The sequence below is a fragment of the Engraulis encrasicolus genome, chromosome 18 (genome assembly GCF_034702125.1).
Source record: "Engraulis encrasicolus isolate BLACKSEA-1 chromosome 18, IST_EnEncr_1.0, whole genome shotgun sequence".
Classification (NCBI taxonomy): Eukaryota; Metazoa; Chordata; class Actinopteri; order Clupeiformes; family Engraulidae; genus Engraulis; species Engraulis encrasicolus.
Window position 1 is genome coordinate 272,501 of NC_085874.1, and position 24,241 is coordinate 296,741.

Consider the following 24,241-nt stretch of genomic DNA (forward strand, 5'->3'; position numbering starts at 1 on the left):
CCTACCTCATGCTATTGCGTAAATGGTGTAACGGCTACGTACTACTGCTAGTGTTGTACTTACACCATGAATTTACTTTTACTTTTACTTTGGCAACATCTGATTTACGGAAGAGATCAGATGACACACACACACACACACACACACACACACACACACACACACACACACACACACACACACACACACACACACACACACACACACACACACACACACACACCGACGCACACACACATACACACACCTCTGATTAGGGTAGAGATGGGAACAGGTTGGGCTGGTTAGTAGCTAAAATTCTTACTTCTAAATTTCCAATTCTTAATTTGATGTTGGCTATGATTATGTCCTCGTTTGAAAGTCGCTTTGGTCTTAAAGCGTCTGCCAAATGCAATGTAATGTAATGCAATTTCTAATTCTAAAATTCTCCCCTCTGTAACAAATTGCCTACACTCACACAGAGACAAAGTAATTAGTTATAATAAAAAAGACCATTTACTCTGATTCAGAGGGAAGTCTCCCCACCTAGGAGGTTTGAAGATCTTCGAAGAGCACAGAGCCCCACTGGGCTTTAATACAACCAAACACACACACACACACACACACACACACACACACACACACGTATGCACGTATGTGTGCGCACATATATTTCCTTTATAGGGATTGTTGAAAACACATTTATGTCAGGAACAGGAAGAATACATTTTCAGCTGTTGTGGCTAAAATCCACACAATACCTGAATATGGGAAACAGGGCTTCTTGAGATATATGTATCATATGGTATTTACTTTGTAATTACCCCCTTTTTACCCATTAGATACATGTAACTGCTCTCTGTTACCCTGTTGTTACGCAGAAAGTGCACAGTAATTACTGTACCGTAAAGTAAAACCATAAGCGTTAACCATAAGCAGACAGAAGAAGCAGGGGCTCATATGTTTGCATGATAATCAGAAGAGTCATAATTCTTAACAGTAGCTTGTGAGAAAGAAGAGCTTTGGTGTGTGTGTGTGTGTGTGTGTGTGTGTGTGTGTGTGTGTGTGTGTGTGTGTGTGTGTGTGTGTGTGTGTGTGTGTGTGTGTGTGTGTGTGTGTGTGTGTATGTGCGTGTGCGTGTGTGTGTGTGTGTGTGTGTGTGTGTGTGTGTCTGCACATTCTACAAGAAGCTGTATACCGGTATATCCAGGCATGACCGGATTATAGACCTTTTGTTAGAAAAACTGCAATATGTTTGCCCCTCACCTGTAACAATGTATACAAACTGTATTCTAAAATCCCAAATGTTTGCTCTAAACCAGAACCCCACTGCTTTTAATGGACTGAACGCAACTTAGCCAGATATCACTATTATTGATGAGGACAATTGAACTGTTGATATAGTGGAAGTAGGATGTTGCTTTGACTCATATCTAGAAGAAACATTTTGTGAGAAACTAATGAAGTATCAACCACTTGTGCAGGAAATCACTGTTATGGGCTACAAATGCCAATATATAGTGATTGTATTTGGAAGTTTGGGCCACGTGCATAGACTGGCCACTAGGGCCTAAGGATGCTTGGCTTCCCAAAAATAAAAACAAAAAGCTTGCTTAGATATTGTTCAATGTCATCAATAATTGGTAGTCGACACATATGGCGAAGAAGGAAGGTGCTGTGTATATCCTTGAGACTTTTACCCCATGGACTATTGATCACTGTGGTGCCACTTATCTAGTTCATGCCTGAGTATCTTTGCAACTGATAAATTTGTGTCTATGGAAACTCATTTTTGAATTGTGGGCACAAATAAAGAAGTAAACTGTGTGTGTGTGTGTGTGTGTGTGTGTGTGTGTGTGTGTGTGTGTGTGTGTGTGTGTGTGTGTGTGTGTGTGTGTGTGTGTGTGTGTGTGTGTGTGTGTGTGTGTGTGTGTGTGTGTGTTTCGTGTTATGTTTAGGACCAGTGATAGGCAAAATGGATACATTAGTCACAAGCCAGTGCCACATATTACAAATGACTTGGTTTTACCTGTCCAATTCAACCAGGTGATTGACTATTGACCTGGTTGAATTGGAGAGGTAAACCATGGTTGTTCGGAGTATGTGGCACTGGATTTGAAAGGTGAGACCAGGTCATTTGGAATATGTGGCACTGGATTGTAAACTAATGAATCCAGGTCATTTGGAATATGTGGCACTTGTTTGTAACTAATCAATCCAGGTCATTTTAAATAGATGTCACTGGATTGTAGCCCCTGAATCCATTTTTATCATCACTGTTCGGGACCTCCCTGAAAAAGGGGTCTTAGTAAAGGACTTGGAATCAGAAGCGCGCGCACACGCACATGCACACACACACACACACACACTACTTCTTTACTTGGATTGACATAGATAGTTCAGTTCAGTTCAGTTCAGTTCAGTTCAGTTCAATTCAGTAGCTTTATTTGTCCCAGTATGGGCAATTGTTGTGCAGTAGTAGTACATCTCTCTCTCACACACACACACACACACACACACACACACACACATACTTCACACATAAAAAAACATTAAAAACACAAGAAACACATAAAAGCTTTAGAAATAATAAAGGAATGATAAAAGCATGGTGAAAAAATAATAAATAAGTGCAGTACAGGTACATAAACAACACATGACTATCTGCATTCTGGTTGAGTTGAACAGCTGGACAGCTGTGGGTACAATAGAGTTCTTGTATCTGTTGGTTCGTGCACAATCATAGCACAAGCCAAATTTTATAGGAGTTCTACAAAACTAAAAGCATCTGCTCACTGAGTGTAAGGATTCATGTGTCTCCAAAGGAATTAGGCTCCCAATTATTCTGGATACTAAACAGAAATGTTTGGGCCTGTGGTTTAGAGAGTCCGCAGGTCTGTAAACCACGCACACACATTTTATGGACACAGCACAAAATACCAAAGATGAATGCTATTGTGTTACAGTTACAGTTGTGTTACAGTTATTAGGCGCATTACACAATGGTTGGTATTTCATATTTTAGAGGAATAGCACGTTTACACACACACACACACCTCTGCAGCTCCATCCACTACAGCTGTATCACTGATCCCTATACGGTGTGTGTGTGTGTGTGTGTGTGTGTGTGTGTGTGTGTGTGTGTGTGTGTGTGTGTGTGTGTGTGTGTGTGTGTGTGTGTGTGTGTGTGTGGGCAAAGGTCTCTGCTGATGATCATGCCAGCCTGTTGGCGTCAGCTAGTTATCTCCAGATCTAGAAACAGCTTCCTGAACTTGGGTACACACACGCACGCGCGCTCACTAACACGCACGCAGATACACACACACACAGAGACACACACAATAGCAATCTCATCAGCAGGTTTTCACTTCCCTTTTCTATTATGCACAAACTACAAATATGGAAGTGTAGCCTACTGAAAACACCAGAGCGCATCTAGCCTGACAAAATGCCTCGGCTTTGTGCATAAGCATGTGCAATGTGCCAATAATTCCACCGACAAATTAGCTGAGACAAATAAACACACATAACTCCCATCGTCGAAGATCCCCGTACATCTCTCTCTCTCTCTCTCTCTCTCTCTCTCTCTCTGTCTCTCTCTCTCTCTCTCTCTCTCTCTCTCTCTCTCTCTCTCTCTCTCTCTCTCTCTCTCTCTCTCTCTCACTCACTCACACACACACACATCAAAGACCCCCACACCTTTCTCTCATACACACGCGCATCAAAGACCACCCCCCCCCTCTCTCTCTCTCTCTCTCTCTCTCTCTCTCTCTCTCTCTCTCTCTCTCTCTCTCTCTCTCATATAATCAATCAATCAATCAATCAAAAATATTGATATAGCACATTATCACACACTGCACGCACGTAATAGGCTATGCATAACGACAAGGCGCCCTTACCGGTTTTCACCAACACTCTCTCCCGTCACCTCATTTCTGCCGCCGGGTGTGTAATCCCAAATCTCCTCTTGGATGGCTATGTAGAGAGTTTGCTCGGCGCAGCTGCCGAAACCGAGCCCGATCAGAAAAGTCGCCAAGCCAAAGAACCCTCGAGCCCACATGTCAACGCGCTGTTTACCGAGTTGTTTGCCGTTTTAATTCCAAAATGCCTGGATTTAGCAAAGTCACGTCCAGCGACTGTTTTCCTAACCGAAAGTGAAAGATCCTATAAGTCCACGCCTGCGCGTCTTATCAAACTCTCGTACCGGCTTGGCTGGAAGTTGTCAAAATCCCCAAATGACGACACTGTAAACAACCTTCATATGGTTTCACATCTGTGTGCATCTGCGCTCGTGCATGTGTTTGTGAGAGAGCCTTTTTGCACATGACCTGGTAGTAGGCCTAGGCTAGATAGCCTACAATCTGGTATAGGCGAATATAAGGTCCATCTGTTTTGAAGACACCCAGAGGAGTCAAAACACAGTCATTTCAATTATGGAACTCTACAGCTTTATTTGACCGGTTATGTTTATAGGCCTATGTACATTAAACGGGTATTGGTCAGAATACTGAGCTACTGAGACGAACTACTGAGAGTGACGCAGAGAACCCTGCCCTCCCACTGGAGTGCACTACGGCAAAACAACAAAATATGACCTCGGCAAAACTGGTCATTCATATATCCAACCCACAGCAAAGCAATAAATAAACATGGCAGAATCACATTACACTAAACTGCAGGTAGGCCTATCCAAACCACAGCAAGCAATTGCAATAGTGTTTAAATAAGGTGCGGTTTCCCCCTAGCCCAATACAATATTGACTCGAGGAATGAAATTAAATTGTTTTGTGATATTTGACAAGATTTGGATCACATATTTGGTCATAAGGAGCAATAAAATGCCACTCGGGAGGAACCTTTTTTGATTCAGAGAGGTTCCTCGAGGAACCCTTTTTTTAAAAGTAGGCCTAATACTTCTACTATTACTACTACCACTACTATACTACTACTACTACTACTAGGCCTACTACTACTACTACTACTACTACTACTACTACTACTACTACTACTAATAATAATAATAATAATAATAATAATAATAATAATAATAATAATAATAATAACAATTCCTACATTATCATTATTATTGATAGGCTATTGATAGGAATCTTATATTCCACTAAGGAGGAGGAATTCCATCACCACAAGAACTGTGAAAACATGGCCTGAGGGAGCCACTCAGCTACTGCAGGACTGCTTTAACACAACTTGTTGGGACATTTTTGAAGATCCAGATCTAGATGTGTTCACAGACAGTGTGATATGTTACATCAAGCACTGTGTAGATACTGTAACAGTTGATAAACACATACGAGTCTACCCTAACCAGAAGCCCTGGATGTCTAAAGAGGTCAAGCTGCTGCTGAAAGAAAGGGACACTGCTTTCAGATCAGGGGATGCGTCTCTGTACAGTACAGCACGTTCCAAACTGAAGAGTGGCATACGTAAGGCCAAGGCTGATCACAGGAGGAAAATTGAGTGCCACCTGGAGAGCAACAACAGCAGGCAGGTGTGGCAGGGAATACAGCACATCACCAGTTACAAGACCAGAGCTGGGGGTGCTGAAGGCGATGTTTCCCTGGCAGAGGAGCTTAATCACTTCTTCACTCGCTTTGAGGCAATCCAACCAGAGGAAGGAAGGCAACTCCCCACCGCTGACCACATCGTCTTTGCAGTGGAGGAGCATGAGGTGAGGAGCATACTGCGGGCCATCAACCCAAGAAAGGCACCCGGGCCCGATGGCATCTGTGGGCGTGTGCTTAAAGACTGTGCAGACCAGCTGGCGGGGGTCTTTACAAAGATCTTCAACCAGTCCCTCTCCCAGTGCACTGTACCATCCTGTCTTAAGTCCTCCACCATAGTCCCCTTGCCGAAAAAGACCAACATCACCTCCCTCAATGACTATAGGCCAGTAGCACTCACTCCTGTGGTCATGAAGTGCTTTGAGAAGCTGGTACGAAAGCACATCCTGTGCTTCATCCCCCCAACTTTTGACCCACACCAGTTTGCATACAGGGAAAATAGGGCCACTGAGGATGCAGTAGCCACAGCTCTCCATGCTGCATTGTACCATCTGGAGCAGCAGGGGAGTTAATGCTCGTCTCCTTTTCATCGACTTCAGCTCTGCCTTTAATACCATCCTCCCTAGCAGACTGGTGGACAAACTATCAAGCATTGGCATACCACACTCCACCTGCCTTTGGATTAAAGACTTTTTAACAGGCCGCACCCAGCGACTGCGCATAGGTCATAACACCTCCATGGACCTCAACCTCAGCACTGGCTCGCCGCAGGGATGTGTGTTAAGTCCTCTGCTGTACACACTGTACACCCACGACTGCTCCCCAGTCTACACTAATAACACCATAGTGAAATTTGCTGATGACACCACAGTAGTTGGACTTATTTCAAATGGGGATGAGTCTGCCTACAGAGATGAAGTAGAGCGCTTGGTGGGGTGGTGCAGAGAGAACAACTTGCTCCTGAACACAGCCAAGACCAAGGAGCTGGTGGTGGATTTCAGGAGGAAGAGGACTGCCATCCAGCCACTTATGATTGAGGGGGTGTGTGTAGAGAGGGTGTCAGACTTCCGTTTCCTGGGAGTTCACATCAGCGAGGACCTGACCTGGGGTGTCAACACCACTGGGCTTGTGAAGAAGGCACAGCAAAGACTTTATTTCCTAAGAATACTTAGGAAAAACAACATCTGTCAGAAGCTGCTTGTGTCCTTCTACCGCTGCTCAGTGGAGAGCATATTGACATATTGTCTTTGTGTGTGGTTCCCAGGCTGCACTGTGGCACAGAGGAAAGAGCTCCAGGGGGTCATAAAGGCTGCAGAGAACATTATTGGCTGCCCTCTTCCATCTTTGGAGGGCCTACACAGCACCCGCTGCCTTAAAAAGGCCAAGTGCATTCTGAGAGACACATCCCACCCAGGTCACAGTCTTTTTGAATTGCTGCCATCGGGCAGGAGATTCAGGTCCACTAAGACAAGGACAAACAGACTGAAAAACAGTTTCTATGCAGCGGCCATCACAGAACTGAATTTTGCATCAAAAGCATAGTTTTTATATACATACCATTCTTTTTATTCCATTTTTTAATTTTATTTTTATTCTTATTTTTTATTTATTTTTGCTTCAACAAGGAATGCACAATTTCGTTGTGCTTGTCACAATGACAAATAAGCGATATTGTATTGTATTGTATATTGTATATATTGTTATTGTTTAATAATAGTAGCCTATTCTACTAATAATAGTAGGCCTAAGCCTAACTGTTAATAGTAATGGGGGGGGGGTCATTAAGCCTACAAAAAGTGTGGAGTGAGGGTGAGAGTGAGAAAGAGCAAAAACTATTCGAGTGAGTCATCCCAACGACTGAGACTTGGCACTGGGCACAGACAACAGCAGAGTTAGCCTAAACAGCAGCCTAAGGACATTGCGGTTACTACCATTGAGGACAGTCACAGAGGTCATGTTCTCAGCATTATTTTTTTCAGTTTAGTTAAATCTATCTATTGATGAAAACCGATAGCCTATATGATCAACACTGATAAATTCAGTCTATAGGTAGGCTATATACGCCACCCCCATTTTATCCTCAACGCAGTGATTAATGAAAACAAACTTAAGTTAACTGAAGTGTTTGAAGCATTCTAAATGTAGGCTACAGTAGCCTATACAGTACAGCACTTAGTTTTTGAGCCCGGTATATGTGAAAATGTCTGGTTACGCACCTGCCTAGGACAGCTAGTTTCACACAAAACGAAAGTGAAAGCGCAGTCGGCAGCAGGCTATGGCGTCCTACTATGAGTCGGACGGTGAGTCTGTATTCAATTAACTAATTTTTAAGTGAACCATTTTTGTTTATAGCCTACTTATTTAATTTACTATGGCTGTGCAGCTATGTGGTGGAGGTGGGAGTGGGAAGTTGGAAGGAAGGTGGGAGTATGAGTTTGTATGCTTCCATAGGCTACTTCTGAAACTTGTTAACTTTGCTTGACAATGCGGTCCAAATGACCCACCGGCTGTGTGTGTATGAATCATGTGAATTTTGGACTTTGCTTTTGTAAGACTGATGTACCACTTACTCGTAGATGATGAATCGAATTCCTGTCAAACATTTTCTGCTGGAGACACAGACGTTTGGTACAATGAGGATCTTTACGAGGGGAACTGGTCGTTGCAAAACAAGGACTCCAACGCACACGGCAGTCGCTCACATGGCCACAAGAGGGCCCAAGTACATCAGAAGGTAGGCCTACAGTAGTTCATGCCTCAACTTTGCCTGACTACCTGACGATGGACTACCAGTTTTCTGTAGGCCTTCTTCGTTTTCAAAATGGGGGCCGGGGAGCTAAACTAATATTTGAATAAATTAACTAATAATGTACACCAAAATAAACCAAAATGAGCTTGACAATATTCTCTTTAGGAACTGCATGATAATACTCTAGTCTATTGCATCTCTGAGCATACTCTACTATTATCACTGTTATTTTGTTTATTCCAGTAGGGCACTGACTAACAGACCTAGGTTATGGTTATGAAAGGGGATGCACAGAAAACTAGTATGGCACGACCCATGTAAAGGGGGACTATTGTATGCAGGGGCCTTATGTGACGGGGGTGTTCCTGCACAGTTCGTCTTTTATAAGTGTATACATATTGTATCTTGATTTAAGTACCTGTTATTCATCAGTGGTGGTTTACCTACCCCATCACCTTTAAAATCCAATGTTGAGAAATATAATGAATAGGGGAATATGAGACTACGTAATGCTTGTGTACACAGACAGGAAGACAGTCCTCTCTTTTAAACAACTCATTACATATTGCTTTATATCACTAATTTGTTTCACTGACTTAATAATTACTTATTTTACTGACTATACTTATGAATACTTCTATATTATTATTCATTATATATTCTATATTATTATTGATCAATTACTTGTTCCCCCTCCCTTATCATAAATGTATCAGTGAGTACTTCTTTCTGGTCATTACGCAATCTTGTTTCCCTCAACTCACAGAGTATGTTTTTGTACAGTTGTCTACCCCAACTCACAGAGTGTGTTTTTGCACAATCACCTTTTTATTTTTTTGTGGTCTTTATTTTCCCTCACTGATCATTACCTGTGTTAAATGTGTTTTGAAATGTCCAGGTGGCCATTATGTGTATTTATGTAAGCTACTTGACACCTTAACTTATCGCCCCAGGGATCAATAAAATTACTCTACTTTACTCTACTCCTTCACAGAATGAGCCCTGTAGATTCTATAATGGCCAAGGGTGTCGAAACGGAGCGAGCTGTGAGTACATGCACGTGTGCCGCTTCTCCTGGATAGGCTCCTGTCGTTATGGCAACAACTGTCGTCTGAAGCACGTGGGGGACTCTGATTCAGACGACAGCAGCAGCAACAGTGAAGAAAATATAAGGTGGTCACCCCGACAGTCCCAAACAGCCAGGAATGTTAGAGGGTCCCTCTGGTCCAATGGTATGTGTGCCTTTGGTCAGTCAGCCAATCAGAACAAGATCACTGAGCATCAGTTTTGTTAGACTGCTGTACAAACTGTCAAAGTTAGACTTACTTGTTTTTTTATCAACCCAGTTGTAGCCACGTGTATACACTTTAGTTTAGTTTACAACCTAGAATCAAACAGGGGTGGATTTCTCGAAAGTGTAGTTGCTAACTATGTTAGCTAATTTGTTGATTGCAATGCAATTTCCCACTGGCAAAGTTGCTAAATGCTAACAACTACGCTTTCGAGAAATGCACCCAGAACAGAGACGGACAAAGGCCACCTGATCATAAGCTGCTTGTCTCTGTGTAAAAAAAAGAATTATTTAACTGATGTGTATTTATGTGGAATAATTCAGCTCCTTGTTGTTATGGCTATATTTCAGATCAGCTGGATCCTGGTAAGCTGTATAAGTGGCAGTTCAACTTTGGCCAGGGCTGGCTGGACATAGCACATGACAACTTTATAGAAGCACAGTACTCAAAGCCTTTTACAGAGGGCATGAGACTCAATAAAACGCCAAGAGGGTGAGTGCATATTCCCCTTAGGAACTTCAGCAACATTTAATATTGACATACTGCTCTTAGTGGGAAACAGGCCCAGGGGCTCTAAGGTCAAGGTGGCCCTGAAACCCAAGCCTCTACTAGTATATTTCCATTTTCATATTGCATTGAAATCACACTTTTCACAACTAAATTTTCATTATTTCTCAGGAGACGAGCCCCAAACCCCCAACAACTTAGTCTCTGCCATCTGGCCTGAAACCCTGAACTGTTTTTGGCTATTTTCTTGTCGGGCCCAGGGGCTCACGGAATCATAATAAGTCCCTGCTACTATCAGGGACTGTCAAAAGGCAAATATATGCTACGGCTGTACCATTTCGACCACTACATAGTGTTCAGCTGTTACTCTCATTGCCATCACAACTACTACAAACTACTTCTAAACTACTCCTTGCTCTTCTTTACTGTAAAAAATATCAAAGTTCCTCAGAGATTTGCAAAGGCCTGCGCACCTTGAAAGTTTCTTTGTCAGCAGGTGCAGCTTTTTTAGGATCCATAGTCTTCTGTTTTCAGACAAAGAGTGCAATACTGCTTCTTTACAGTTTCACCACTTTATTTTTGTCTCGTTTCCTGATGTTCAGGTGCCGAGACATCAGCAAACAAGACAAAAATAAAGTGGTGTAACCGTAAAGAAGCAGTGTAGCGCTCTTCCTCTGAAAACTGAGGACTAAGGTTCATCAGAGAACCTTCAGATGTCCTCTCAGGGAACGTAAGAGTTCTGTGACGTACCTTACTACTGTATAAACTTTTGGTAAGCTTCCTCAAGGTCCCCTGGAGAACCTTTAGGGCCTCTCCCAAAGTGGCAAATTAAGGAGCCGTTGTGTTCTTGAGTTTTCTGAGGAACCTTCAAGAAAGCCAATTACCTTTTGGCACCTATAGGTTCCTTGAAGAACTTTTATAGGCATACACAACCATAACTTTTAGGGGTTTCTCCATAGTTGCAAGCTGTATGTTCTTTGGCAAACTGTTTGGTACGTTCTTCTTCTTCTTCTTCTTCTTCTTGCAGTACGTATATGTATTCGTTATTTTATGCTATAATAGCCTATTGTAACCCGACATATTACTGCGCACTGCGTCCCCCTCGGGCGCGGCGAACTCGCCACCACGTCTATGGTAGTCACAGTAGCCTACAATACCGCTGGACTAAGAGACTAGTCTCCCGGTCCAACGGCATCGACACTATATACGTCTCCGCTCTCTCACTTCCCATTCTACCTCCATTCTTGTACACAGTCTTGTCACCTCCCGCATTGATTACTGTAATTCTCTCCTCTTTGGTCTCCCTCAAAAATCTCTCCACAGGCTCCAACTGGTCCAGAACTCAGCTGCCCGCATCATTACAAAAACCCCTTCCTGTCACCATATTACCCCTGCACTGCAACATCTCCACTGGCTCCCTATCAAATTTAGAATTCATTTTAAAATACTTCTCCACACCTTCAAGGCTATCCACAATCTTGCCCCCCCTTATTTATCTAATCTTATTCACATTGCTGTTCCCTCCCGCCCCCTCCGTTCCTCTTCCTCCATTCTCCTCTCTGTCCCCTCTGCCCGTCTTAATACCATGGGGAATAGAGCTTTTAGCTGCTCTGCTCCTCAGCTGTGGAATGCCCTTCCCCCTGACATCCGCAATATTGACTCTTTGCCCCTGTTCAAATCCAGGCTAAAAACCCATCTCTTTCAGATAGCCTATTCTCTATGATTCATAAACTCTGTTTTATTTTATTTTATTTTATTTTATTTCATATTTAAAAAAGAAAATGTATTCATTTATTTATTTTTTGTTTAAAATTCTGTTTATGTGTCTTGTTTTGTTTTTGTTTCTCTCTGTACAGTGTCCTTGAGAGTTTTGAAAGGCGCTTTCAAATAAAATGCATGATTATTATTATTTATTATTATATGAGGCTTTGGGAGGGAGGTTTTACTAACGTTCCACGCCAACTCTGCTAGTTAGCCTCTGTTACACTCTGCCCCTTAAATCTCACTCTCATCCGGGTCACGGCACCAGTGTAGCCCGACGTATTACTGCGCACTGCGTCCCCCTCAGGGGCGCGAACTCGGCACCATGTCAATGGGAGTCACAGTACAATACCGCTGGACCAAGAGACTAGTCTCCCAGTCCAACGGCATCGACACTGTATGAGGCTTTGGGAGGGAGGTTTTACTAATCTTCCACGTCAACTCTGCTAGTTAGCCTCCGTTACACTATGCTATGTTATGTTATGTTATGTTGTGTAATATAATATTACAATAACGTTACCTGTGACATCTGTGTCCACACTGCAGGATGCTCCACATTGACTTCCTGAGGCTGCAGGTCCGTCATGGCCAGGGTGTTCAGGTGCGGAGGCTGAGGTCCCCCAACACCGCCTGGCTCTGGTACTTCAAGGGCGAACAGGGATGGAGTCAGTATGGAGAGACGGTGAGAGTGTGTGTGTGTGTGTGTGTATTTGTGTGTTTATATTGTGTGCGCGCGCCTATGTGTCCATGTGTGTGATGACTGGTTCTAATGTCTGGACTCTTCTGGTTCTCTCAGGACTCCCAGGGGAGATGCACCAAGGTGAACAGCTCCACACTGGAGTCCGAGTACCAGAAGAACCCACAGGGCTGCTACCGATTTGGCTTCAACTCCTACAGCTACGAGATCAGATTCACAGGTCTGGGACATTGATAGTGAATCTCAAATGGTGCACTTGTGCACTTCAGTGCTCATGTTTTAGTGTGTGTGGCGTATTAATAGCACACTAAAAAATAGTGCCTGAAGTGCACAAGTGCACCATCTGAGACACAGCATGAGTTTGTGTGTTTGAATATTAATTCATATTCATATGAATGTGAAATATGAATGAATATTTGAATTTGATGATATATGGTACTGGTAGCATCTTTGCATTGGTGCCTGTTCCTTTATAAATCATGCTTGTTTTCTATCCTTCAAATGCTAGTTTTCTCAATAGTTACTTCCCTTTTTTACTTTACCCATAATTCTCTTGTAAAAACCTATCTGGCAATTATCGTTCCAGCTAATTTGCCCTTAGGTCCCCTTACATGTCTACAATTGTTATTGAATATTAATAACATGAATATTAGTGAATATTTTGTCAAATGCATGTTAATATTTTAACATTGACTCTATGTTGACAAATTGCAAACGTATTGTTTATCAGACATGCAGCAGGAGAACCTGAGCACGCACTGCAGAAGACAAATCAGGCGAAGGCCTTCATTCCCTGCTGGTCAGATTGCTGGGCAGTGAGTGTCTTATGACCTTTTTACAGCTTCGGACAGATGCATTTATACAATGATTTCTGATGCCAGAGTTGAGGGGTATTCTTTTAAGATATTCTATACTGATATGCCTTTCTAGACCTCAGTGACACTTTTGTACAGTTTAATGAAAACATTCTGTATTGTAACCTTCAGGGTTCCTTTTATTGTTGCTGTTCAAATCCAGTATAGCATTATTTCATGGGAAAAAATACATTGGGTAACGGATGGCTTTCTCTGTCCAACATTTTCAGAGCTGGACTGCCCCAGCTCATGAGAGCTCTGAGTATGCCTAGAGTTTCCTCTCCTCCTAAATGGCAGTTCAGTGGCAATGGGAACAGGTGGTATGACTTCCAACACGGGGTAAGGTCTCAGACATCTCAGTCACAAGCACACAATAGCTACCGATTATGTGATTCACCTTTAGAATGTACCATCTGCCTTTTTAAATATGATAATAATAATAATGCATTTTATTTAAAAGCGCCTTTCAAAAAACTCAAGGACACTGTACAGAGAGAGGCAAAATAAAACAAGACAGATAAACAGATTGTAAACAAAAAATAAATATATAGAAAATAAATTAAAATAAAATAAAACAAAATAGAGTTAATTGAAATAGATGAGTTTTAAGTCTTGATTTGAACAGGGGTAAAGACTCAATGTTGCGGATGTCAGGGGGAAGCGCATTCCACAGCTGAGGAGCAGAGCAACTGAAAGCTCTGTTCCCCATGGTGCTGAGACGGGCAGAAGGGACAGAGAGGAGAATGGAGGAAGATGAACGGAGGGGGCGGGAGGGAAATATGATGTCCTTTTGAGTCTGTTAACCATTTGGGGATTTCCCTCAGGTCTTCTAGAATTTTACTTGAACATTCTACAGATCCCATACAACTGTGTCCTGCATAAGTCCTTATGACACGTTAGTGAGAACTCAACATTTTGGAAAAATTCTACTCCTCAAGTGTGGTAAAAGTTAATTTTATAATTGTAATATGGTGAAGGGGGTCTGGTTCACCAAATGTTCCCGTGTAGGGTTAACCAAGAAATAATCCAAGAGACAAGTGATTGATGTACTACTAGAAAAATATTTGTTTATTTTCTACAATAAATATTAAAAAGAAAAAAAAAGACAGACAAGACAAAACTTCAGAGGCTATGGGTGGCAGTAATGACTCTTAACGTACAGTGGGCCCCACTGCTACACTGCCCTAGGTGACCCCCCAAACCCAATCTGGTATATAGTGAAGACACTGCACTCGTATGAAAACCACACCACTCAGTAATCCACAGCAAACCACGTTGTACACGCATTACTACTTTGTGCTGACACACAGGACCCCCTACTACGGGTGCGCACGAGTTAGATATGCCAGCCCAGAGCCTCCGTTTAACAGAAAACAAGAATCGGAAAAGGAAAGGGACAATACACTTGGCCATAAAAGCTCATAGCTTGGAGGTGTACACAGAGAGAGAGGAGAAAGCGGCACAAACACTCATACATTGCATGCCGCTGTAACAAACCAAAGACAAATGTCAGTCAAAATACCCTTTTTACACATGGTCACTAAAACATTCCCACTCTTAATATTCCATGGCTAATGCACAGCTTCTTAATACCATGTGCACTTAAAAGACCTTGCAGTGTGTTACTTTAACCATTTCCATCCTCTTGTCTTAGGCCTACCTAAATGTCTCCTGCTTAATTGTTAAACATAATACCTGTGCGGGGATGCTAGGTGCGCAGCGCTCTGGAGGTGTAAGGCACATCAGATAGTCCAACCAGGAAAACCCTTGTCCTGTTTTCACATACAGTGTTCGAGCACATGAGCACAACATGAGTATCATACACAATCACGCTTATTCACAAAGCGTAAGGGGTATTGCAATACATCACAGGGGATAGGAGACAGTTAATACCTGATGCCGACTCACTTGCCGACAGTGGCGTGCAGTTCCAACACAGCAGGGCTGAACACTAGTTAAGTGTCTTGAATGTGTACGCTTTTGCTGAGCGTTCTCCTCGTTGTCAAGGCTCGTCATGCAACCAACTGACTCAGAAGGTAGCCTACAGCAGGGGCGTAGGCAGAAATAATAAAACAGGTGGGCCCAGAAAAAATCAGACGGGACTAAGCCGAAAGCATGTAGGTAGATATTATAAAACCGCGCCCAAAAATGATACTTTGAAATTGAAATCATAGAAATTACAGAAGATGAACCAGACTTTTGACAAAATGATTAATTATCGCTCAGTGCTATGCCATTAATTATAGTTATCTGCCTACGCAACTGAATCCTCTTTTCTGATTAGCTGATGGGGTTGCAACTAATTCCCTATAACCTGTAAGGCGTCAAACGTGCGACTAAGTTAGGTTACTAATTCTAAACTGTAGGTTGCTATGGCCAAAAGCCAGTCGTTAGTTCTATTGCATTTGTTTATCAAGTCAAGAGTCAGTCGTTAATTCTATTGCATTTGGTTGTCAAGCCAAGAGCCAGTCGTCAGTTCTATCGCATTTGGTTGTCAAGTCGGTCGCCGTAAAAATTCTACTACATGCATCTGACAGAGGCGCGCCTGATTACGTGCGCACTAAATTTTTCTGCAGTTGGCATAATTCAGGTTACAAATTTACAGATAGGCCCAGCAATACATGGCAAAAATACCCTGTACCGAAATTCTAAGCACCTGCCTCGCCATCAATTGTATCGAAACGAGTCACCTCGTCATCTGCTCCACTCCCATGGTTTTTAAAATGTAGGCTATTTCCCGCTGCCTTCCCTTTGGTATTGATCTGAAAACGTCCTTTTTTAAAAATTAGGCTACTCTCCTCTTGTGGGGAAGGAACACGCGTGAAAGGGGAAAGGGGAGAGTTATTAAAAATGACCCTAGCGTGGGGAATCTCTCTCTCTTTCTCTGTCTCTCTCTCTTTTACGCACGAAGTTGACAGGTAGCCTGTGATGATCAGCAGGGGGAAATAGACACGTAATGCGACATGTGTCGATTCAGCATAGAAATGCTTCGCAAGTTTTTGTTTTTAAACTTCCATCCCGCCGTGGTATATGGCCAAGGGAAAATTAAATAATCACAGCGTCGGCAGGCTACCAAACGAAGATTCTAGGCGCGTCAAGTTGGACGCCCGCACAGCAACATTCTATCTTGATAGAACATGGTTCCTACAACTTTACAGACGATAATAGATTAAAAAGTACCCCACCATAACGGCAGATAAGCGGGATAACGGCCTTCGAGGTCGACCGGTTATAGAAATGAATGGCTTGGCGGAGGCAACTTTGTCTCCGCGCTGCGCGCGTCGCCAAACTTCGGAGCCGCCGCCTCGCCATTAATTTCGTATAACCTGTCACCTCGTCGGCCGTTATCCTTTACTTCAATGAGGCAAAAGATGACTGTCAAGTGTGAATGGGGAGGGCCTGGATGTCAAGTGGGCGGGTCCAGGGCCACCCAGGCCCACCCTTGGCTACGCCTATGGCCTACAGTTGCCAGAAGAGTTAGCTTCTGTCGGAGGTAGCTTCAAGCTACACCCAAGCAACATCCAATAGGCCTAAGTGTGTGGTAAGCCGCCAACACCAGAGCCCACCAGGCTCCGTGCAGGAAGGCTTTGCAGCCTCAAGCTACATCTGAAGCACCATCTCCATGCTCCGTGCCAAAAGGACTGAGAAACTATTTCCAGCATCATTTTATCTTCCTCTGGTTATTCCTCCTGCGACTACAGGTTCCGGTTTCAGGAGCCTGGAAACCGCTACATCAGTGCTCCCTCCGCTGGGAGGGAGTGTGTGTGCGTTAGTGTGTTCATGTGTGTGCATCAACGCATATCTCTGTGCATAAAAACAAATAAAACAACAGGTGCTATACCTGTTCACATAATATTAATGTGTGTCTCAGTATCGCTTAAGGAGTTTTTTCAAGGGAATATTCTTTTTTGACCTCAAACTCCTAAACTCTATTTAAAACAATATAGCCTAACAGAACTCTGGTTATGTTTAATCCTGTCTCCCTTCTTAACCAGAACAATCTCACTCAACCATAATAATCCCTTGCTCTAACTTTGTCAGGGTTTGTTTCGGTTGGGTCAGGCATAGCCTACATGCAGTGCCCTCTACTTCTTGGTAATTTGTTTTATTGCCATACTCTGCATTGCCTGTTTTATTTGTATAGGGCTGTACTGTACACCTCCAACGTGGTGTATGTTGTTTTGTTCTGTATGTCCTCCTTGAATATACCTGTCTGATAGGCCTAAATGTAACATAATGTAACGATTCTTTGAAGAAGTGCATTCCAAACTGTATTAATAGGTGTGAGCAACTGGACCAATGTATTTGTTGTGGAAAAGCTGTACATTTCGTACAAGTTGACCGCAATTCTTGTTTTTTTATTTAGTGGGTTAACATGATACACAGAGGGTACATTCCATTATCCAAACTCACGTCCTCCCTTATGTTTTTGGCCTCGGGAGTCGGGATGACATCACAAGGGTCATTGGTTTGATTCAAAATCTTGCACAAGCGCAATTCAAAGGTAATTCTGTCATTTGCAATCAGGATGTTGAATGGGGAAATGTCCCACAAAAGTTGTCGTACCTTGGCTGGTAGCAACGAATATACATATGGATACAGTTTATTGTTATAGTTTATTGTTTTCGCCACGGGGGCGGGGCATGCGTGAAGCACGATTCCAAAAGCCCAAGTCAAGGAAGGGAGTTTGGACCATGGACTGTACCCAGAGATGCGTTTGGCCTAGACTAAGCCATCTTCAGTGTCTTGATGCAATGAAACAATGTCATGTTCTGTTCTCCAGGTTGGAACCAATTTTGAGTGTTCCACTAACTGTGGTCTGATTGAGGCGGAGTACCAGAAGAATCAAAAAGGAAGCATGAACTTCACTGTCAGTGGACAGTCCTATGTGCTGGATTTTGCCAGTACGTCCCATGAAATCATGTTGTCTTTTTAAATTTTTTATTTTGTGTTCGTTCATTCATTCATTCATTCATTTTAGTCCACAGTGAAATATGCAGTGTTAATTCAACAGAGAATCAATTTGACATCTTTTAGATTGCATTTTAGTCCCAGAGTACTCTAAAAGCTCTTTTCCACTGCCGTTTTTCTGATAGCCCTACAGCTCGACATTACTTTACGATTGAGCTGTGTCGTAACCTAATCGAAAAGCAAAAAGTGGCGGCCAAGTCGCATTGTATCGAGCTGCAGGCCTACCAGAAAACCTGCTGTGGAAAAGAGGCTTAAGTGGTGAATGAATTAACAGCGCATTTTTACTGTGTGAGAAAATTTCTGAATACTACTGTAGTTCAGTTCTGCTATGATTTTACCTTTCTCTCATGATGTCTCGTCTTCATCTCACAGCCATGACCCAAACCAACAACTCCACCATGACGACTCGCAAAGTCAGACGTCTGTAGCCATCTCCACCACGGCATCCGTAGTTCTACACAGGAGGCAATTACATGTTGCCTCACAAAACTGCCCGAAGACCACTGAGTTGCTCCTGGATAATTGACTGCCCTAAGCCTGTCGAATAGGCCTACCCACTGCCTGACTTACCTAAAGATCACTGGCATCTTAACAGACAACTACATGCTTGTTATGTGCTAAAAAATAACACAGACTGCCTAAAGACCTCACATGTACTGTACAGTAAGACTACTCACTGTCTACAAATACATGTTTTGGATGTGCTACTTGTACATCAGCACCTTTCAGTCATGTGCTGCCGCTTCACAAGGAGCTACCCAAGCCATTTCTTTTTTCTTTTTAAGGGGTGTTTGTGTATTTTTATTGATAGGACAGTTAAGAGCATGACATGAAGAGAGTGGGAGAGGGAAACGGGGCAGGGCTAGAAAATGACCTAGGTCGGTCTGGAACCTTGGTCCCCAAGCGCATGTGAATATTTGTGAATCAACAAAGCATATTGACTAATCTCAGGGAATAAATTAATTGTGAACTTTCAGGGTTTCCTAAGAAGGATGTTGTTCCATACCGGGTGATCATGAATTTTTCTTAAGGGGTGACCTGGTGGGTGAATCCAGAGGTGAAATATGGTTGTTGGGGCAACAGGTTTGGGTTGGCATTAATTGATGTTATATTCAGACAATCAGATGGGTGTATTTGATTCTGAATGCTGCACAGAACATTTGTGAACACGAGCCATGCACTACAGAACTCCACTTCCTACTTTGACAAAAAAATATGTCTGTTTTTAAGTTTCAGTTAACACCAAAGTTGCTCATGTGATAAAGCACAATAGTTGAAGGTGGCGTCCACACCTTTGTCTGTTGGAGGATTTCTCTCTGTGTGAAACTCCCAAAAAACAGAAAAAAGAAATGAGCCCCACATAATAGCTGGATGCAAATCAGGATATTTGGAAAAGCCTGCTCTGTCTCCGGCATTTACTATTTTATTTTCGACTTCCAATACAGCTTTTCCCGATTTACAGCTTTTCCCAATTCTGCATCCAGCTCTTGTGTGCGACTCCTTTTCTCTTTTCATGTCATAAAGTATGAAGAATAATTGCTTGCAGCTTTTGGTTGTGCAACAGGAGGCATTTGAAAAACATAATGTTGTATACTGTATGTGTCAGTACTATACACATGATTCTGTCTTTGATCATTTACAATACGTTCTGAAAGATCTGGGTGTGTTCTTATAAAGTTGATGTACAGTAAATACTCTTTTACTAATATTGTCCTCATGTTTCAGATGTTTACAAGACCTATGCAATGTGTGTGTGTAGGTGTTTGTGTGTGTGTTGAAACCTTACAATATACAGTATATTGTATCCATCATCTGGTGTGTCAATGCGTCTGTAATGTGTGTGTGTGTGTGTGTGTGTGTGTGTGTGTGTGTGTGTGTGTGTGTGTGTGTGTGTGTGTGTGTGTGTGTGTGTGTGTGTGTGTGTGTGTGTGAGAGAGAGAGAGAGAGAGAGAGAGAGAGAGAGAGAGAGAGAGAGAGAGAGAGAGAGAGAGAGAGAGAGAGAGAGGGAGAGAGATCATTGTTTATTATGGTATTACTATGATTATCATGGTTCTACCATGGTATGTCATGATTACTCTAAGTACTCTGAACCTACCATAATTGTACTATGGCTTACTATGGTGGTATTACTGTGATTTTTATGTAGTAACATGGTTCTACCATGGTATGTCATGATTACTCTACTCCTACAAAAATTGACCATGGTTGTAATGCAGTAACCATGATTTTACTACCACATTTCATGGATTCTAAGTAGGCCTACTATTTATTTATTTTTTAAAACAATGGTCGCCCACCCCAAAAAAGTCACGAACCATGGTTTTTCTTGACGAAACCCCTGAATCACTACATGTGAGTAGCCGTGGTGTAATGGCTAGGGAGTTGGACTCAGATCACAGGATTGCAGGTTCAAATCCTGCCCTCACCATTCCATAGACCTCCATCCATGGCTGAAGTGCTTCTGAGCAAGGCACCTAACATTGATCCAGGGACTGTAACCAATAGCCTGTAAGTCGCTTCGGATTTTTTTAAAAGCGCCTGCTCAGTGTAATGTAACTATTAACCATGGTTAGTTGTCATAATAAAACCATGGTTAATGTTTGCATAGTTAAACAATGGCAAATCCATAGTTAAACCATGGTTAAATCAATAATTAAACCATGGGTAAATCATAGTCAAACCATGGTTGAATCAAAGTTGAACCATGGTCGAACTATATGGTTAACCAATAATCAACCCATGCTAAAAAAAAAAAACCTTGAGTTAACTATGAGTAACTAAAAACCATGGTTCAGTTCTCATAGTAAAACCATGGTCCATTTTCGTAAGGGTTGGGAAATTATAGAATGGCTGTACATTGTTAATAACAGGCCCGCAGCCTTGTGGTGTGGGGTGGGGATCTTTTTCCCCCGAGAGTGGACTTCATTTGGCTCCCTATTCCAAAGTCCCCAAATACACAAGCACACTTCAAATATTTCAATTTAGACATATTTTATTAATTATGAGTTTGCTGTGAGTCTGTTGCTGTCCTTAATTGTTTGTCTGTTGCTCCCCATTCTTAACATAAATGGACATGAATTGCTTCAAATTACTGCTATCTGACAGTTATTTTCATTGTTGGCCCAGTGTAGGGGGTTTCGAGTGGGGGAGGGGGACGGCAGGGGGGATTCGAACGAACCCCTCCAACCCCCCCCTGGCTACGGGCCTGAATAAAGGCACACAGGTTTTATTTTCAGTTAAGATTTAGAATTGGTGGTGTACCTTGGCTCAAAAAATGTTGACCACTGACCTAGGGCACCAGATTGACTAGACAGATGACCGGCTCTGGGTAACCAATTGTTCTACACATCATCAATGTCACAGAAGGATCAATTGAGGTCTCCTAAATACAGATAGGAGTGACTTTTAACAATTTCCCCATTTAACTCCATTCATTCTGAGCCCCATATGGGCATGGCAGTTCATAGAAATGGCAGCTTAGAACCTTCTTCCTGATACCTATATGCCTGATGAAAATTCAGGGTGATCAAAGTATGACATGCATGTTTAAATCAAATAAAGTTTATTTTTGGAGAACAATTGTCAGTGTGCAGACCTACCTTTTCACTGTCTGACACCTACAAAAAGTCACTTTAAATGTGTGCACCCAACGAGAACAGTCATATTGATTCTGGAACAAACTCCTGATCCGTCACCTCTTGCCCACCCCATGTCAGAGATGCTGCCCAATAACGCTCCTCCCTTCTGCTAAATGGCAATCTTTTTATACACTCCAAGGCTGTTCATAGCAATGCTCTGCTAAAATAGTGTTCCTCGTCAGCCTTTTATGGGGCTGATGACGGAGCCCATGATTTCCCCACTTGTATGATTTGAAATCGCTTTGGATAACAGAATCTGCATCATGAAATGTAATGTAGCCTACTGTAAAGACAGACTATTGTTAAATATGAGACATTGTTATCAGGATGGGTAGAGTATTGACAGATTGATGGATAGAATACTGTATATTGCATTATCTTCAAATCACTATGCAGTCCACATTGATATTGACGAATGAAAGACACGCATGGACGAGCGCATGAATTCCTCCATTCATTTTTGTGAGAAGATATTGAATTGAGTCGCTGTAAAATGTAGTATTATCAGTCACTATTATGCCACTCATTCGCCTCTTTGTGGTTTATTTACTGGCACGCGTGCGCGCACGCGTGCGCGCACACGCACACACACACACACACACACACACACACACACACACACACACACACACACACACACACACACACACACACACACACACACACACACACACACACACACACACACACGCACGCACGCACGCACACACGAGCACATTCATCCTTTTCTGTTTGCTGAATAAATTAATTTAAAGGTAGAGTATGTATTATTTTAGTAGTCTATTTTCAGAATGTTTGCAGCCCGTACCAGAATGTTTTTTGTTCAGTGGAAGAAAAAGGTTACCTCAGAAAATTAACCACCACCATCAATGTTTAGGTACAAGATACAAGGAGTTTTATTTGTCACATATGTGGTTATTAATATCCCACATGGGATTACAAAAGTAATAGACATATTTGACTGCAAAACGTACTCTACTTTGGTCAGACCAGTAAATGAAGAGCTCTTTTCCAAAATGAGATATATCCATTTTATAGTGTTGGGAAATTTACATTTTTGTATTGGGTATTCCATTGAATTGCATTGCAAAATGCATTTTATAGAGGTTTAGAGAAAAGTATGTTCTCAAAACATTTGAATGGCAAGAATTCACACATAGATGATAAGACTTCTTAACAGTCAGTTCCAATATTAAAATGCAAAAAGTCAAACATGGTGGATAAAGCGTTTTGGGAAAGAGCTCTTCAAATATTAAGCCTAGCGTTTAGGGAGGTGGTCTTCAGATCAGAGGGTTGTGTTGAGCAAAACCTCACATTGCTCCAGGGACTGTAACTAATACCATGTGAATAACTGTAAGTCACTTTGGATCAAATTGTTAGTCAAGTGTAATAATGTAATGTAATATTCGGTAAAAGATCAAATTTGTGAATGGACAGCATACATTTTGAAACGACTAAAATACTCTACCTTTAAATAAATAAATATTTATTTTATTTAAATATTTATTTATTTATTTATTTATTTATTTATTTATTTATTTATTTATTTCACAACCATGACACCAACCAACAATCCCACCACACAGCCACACACAAACCAACAACACCATTAGGGGTACTCGTATCATTACATTACATTACATTACATTGCTATTTAGCAGATGCCTTTGTTCAAAGCGACTTGCGATTTAGCAATTTAAACAAGAACAGGGTGAGGCACAGTGTACAGTTGCAATAAACTTACTGATAGAATTGTCCTTCAAAGAGTAAAGAAGAGGACAATGCATTAAAAAGTAGCACAAAAAAAAGACCTCAAGGTGCAGTGTACAGTTGCAACACTGACAACATTGTCAAACACAAGGTAATAGAAGCAGCAACATTAAATAATAGGAAGGTAACAAGGCAAATTGGATGATAAGCAAGACATCTAGGCGCAGTGGACAGTTGCAACACTGGCAACAATGTCCGACACAGTGATAAAGAAAAAATAAGTAAAGGATTTAAAAAGGATGTTCAAAGCAAATTAGGTACATAAAGATGTTAGGTACATAAGAGATGTTATGGTTTAAGGAAACACCTCAGAGACTAAGATTAAAGACAGAGATTAAAAACTAAAGGCTACAAGGTGAGTAGAATTAGTTATGTTAGAGTGTTAAGCACGGAAGCTTTCTCGGAAGAGGTGAGTCTTCACTTAACTAGCTTCTTGAAGGTTGAGAGAGGGATGACCCTGCTCTTGTAGCAGCTGGTAGCTCATTCCACCATTGAGAAACA

At 42.1% G+C, this 24,241-nt stretch overlaps 2 protein-coding genes across 2 annotated transcripts in view; one reads left to right on the forward strand and one right to left on the reverse strand.

The window, feature by feature from the left end:
• Nucleotides 1–4,209, reverse strand: part of LOC134468810 (ferroxidase HEPHL1-like) — a 46,609-nt gene extending 42,400 nt beyond the window's left edge. Inside the window, exon 1 of the mRNA XM_063222687.1 lies at nucleotides 3,879–4,209. Within this exon, the coding sequence (XP_063078757.1) occupies nucleotides 3,879–4,039 (161 nt within the window). The 5' untranslated portion in view covers nucleotides 4,040–4,209. The remainder of the gene's footprint in view (nucleotides 1–3,878) is intronic.
• Nucleotides 4,210–7,757: 3,548 nt separating this feature from the next.
• LOC134468811 (uncharacterized) lies at nucleotides 7,758–20,038 on the forward strand. The gene is made up of 10 exons (XM_063222688.1): nucleotides 7,758–7,801; nucleotides 8,078–8,235; nucleotides 9,245–9,482; nucleotides 9,893–10,034; nucleotides 12,357–12,492; nucleotides 12,607–12,727; nucleotides 13,238–13,322; nucleotides 13,592–13,700; nucleotides 18,145–18,265; nucleotides 18,705–20,038. Exons 1-10 carry the CDS (start codon nucleotides 7,777–7,779, stop codon nucleotides 18,758–18,760), a joined length of 1,191 nt encoding a protein of 396 aa, XP_063078758.1. The 5' UTR covers nucleotides 7,758–7,776; the 3' UTR covers nucleotides 18,761–20,038.
• Nucleotides 20,039–24,241: the final 4,203 nt, after the last annotated feature.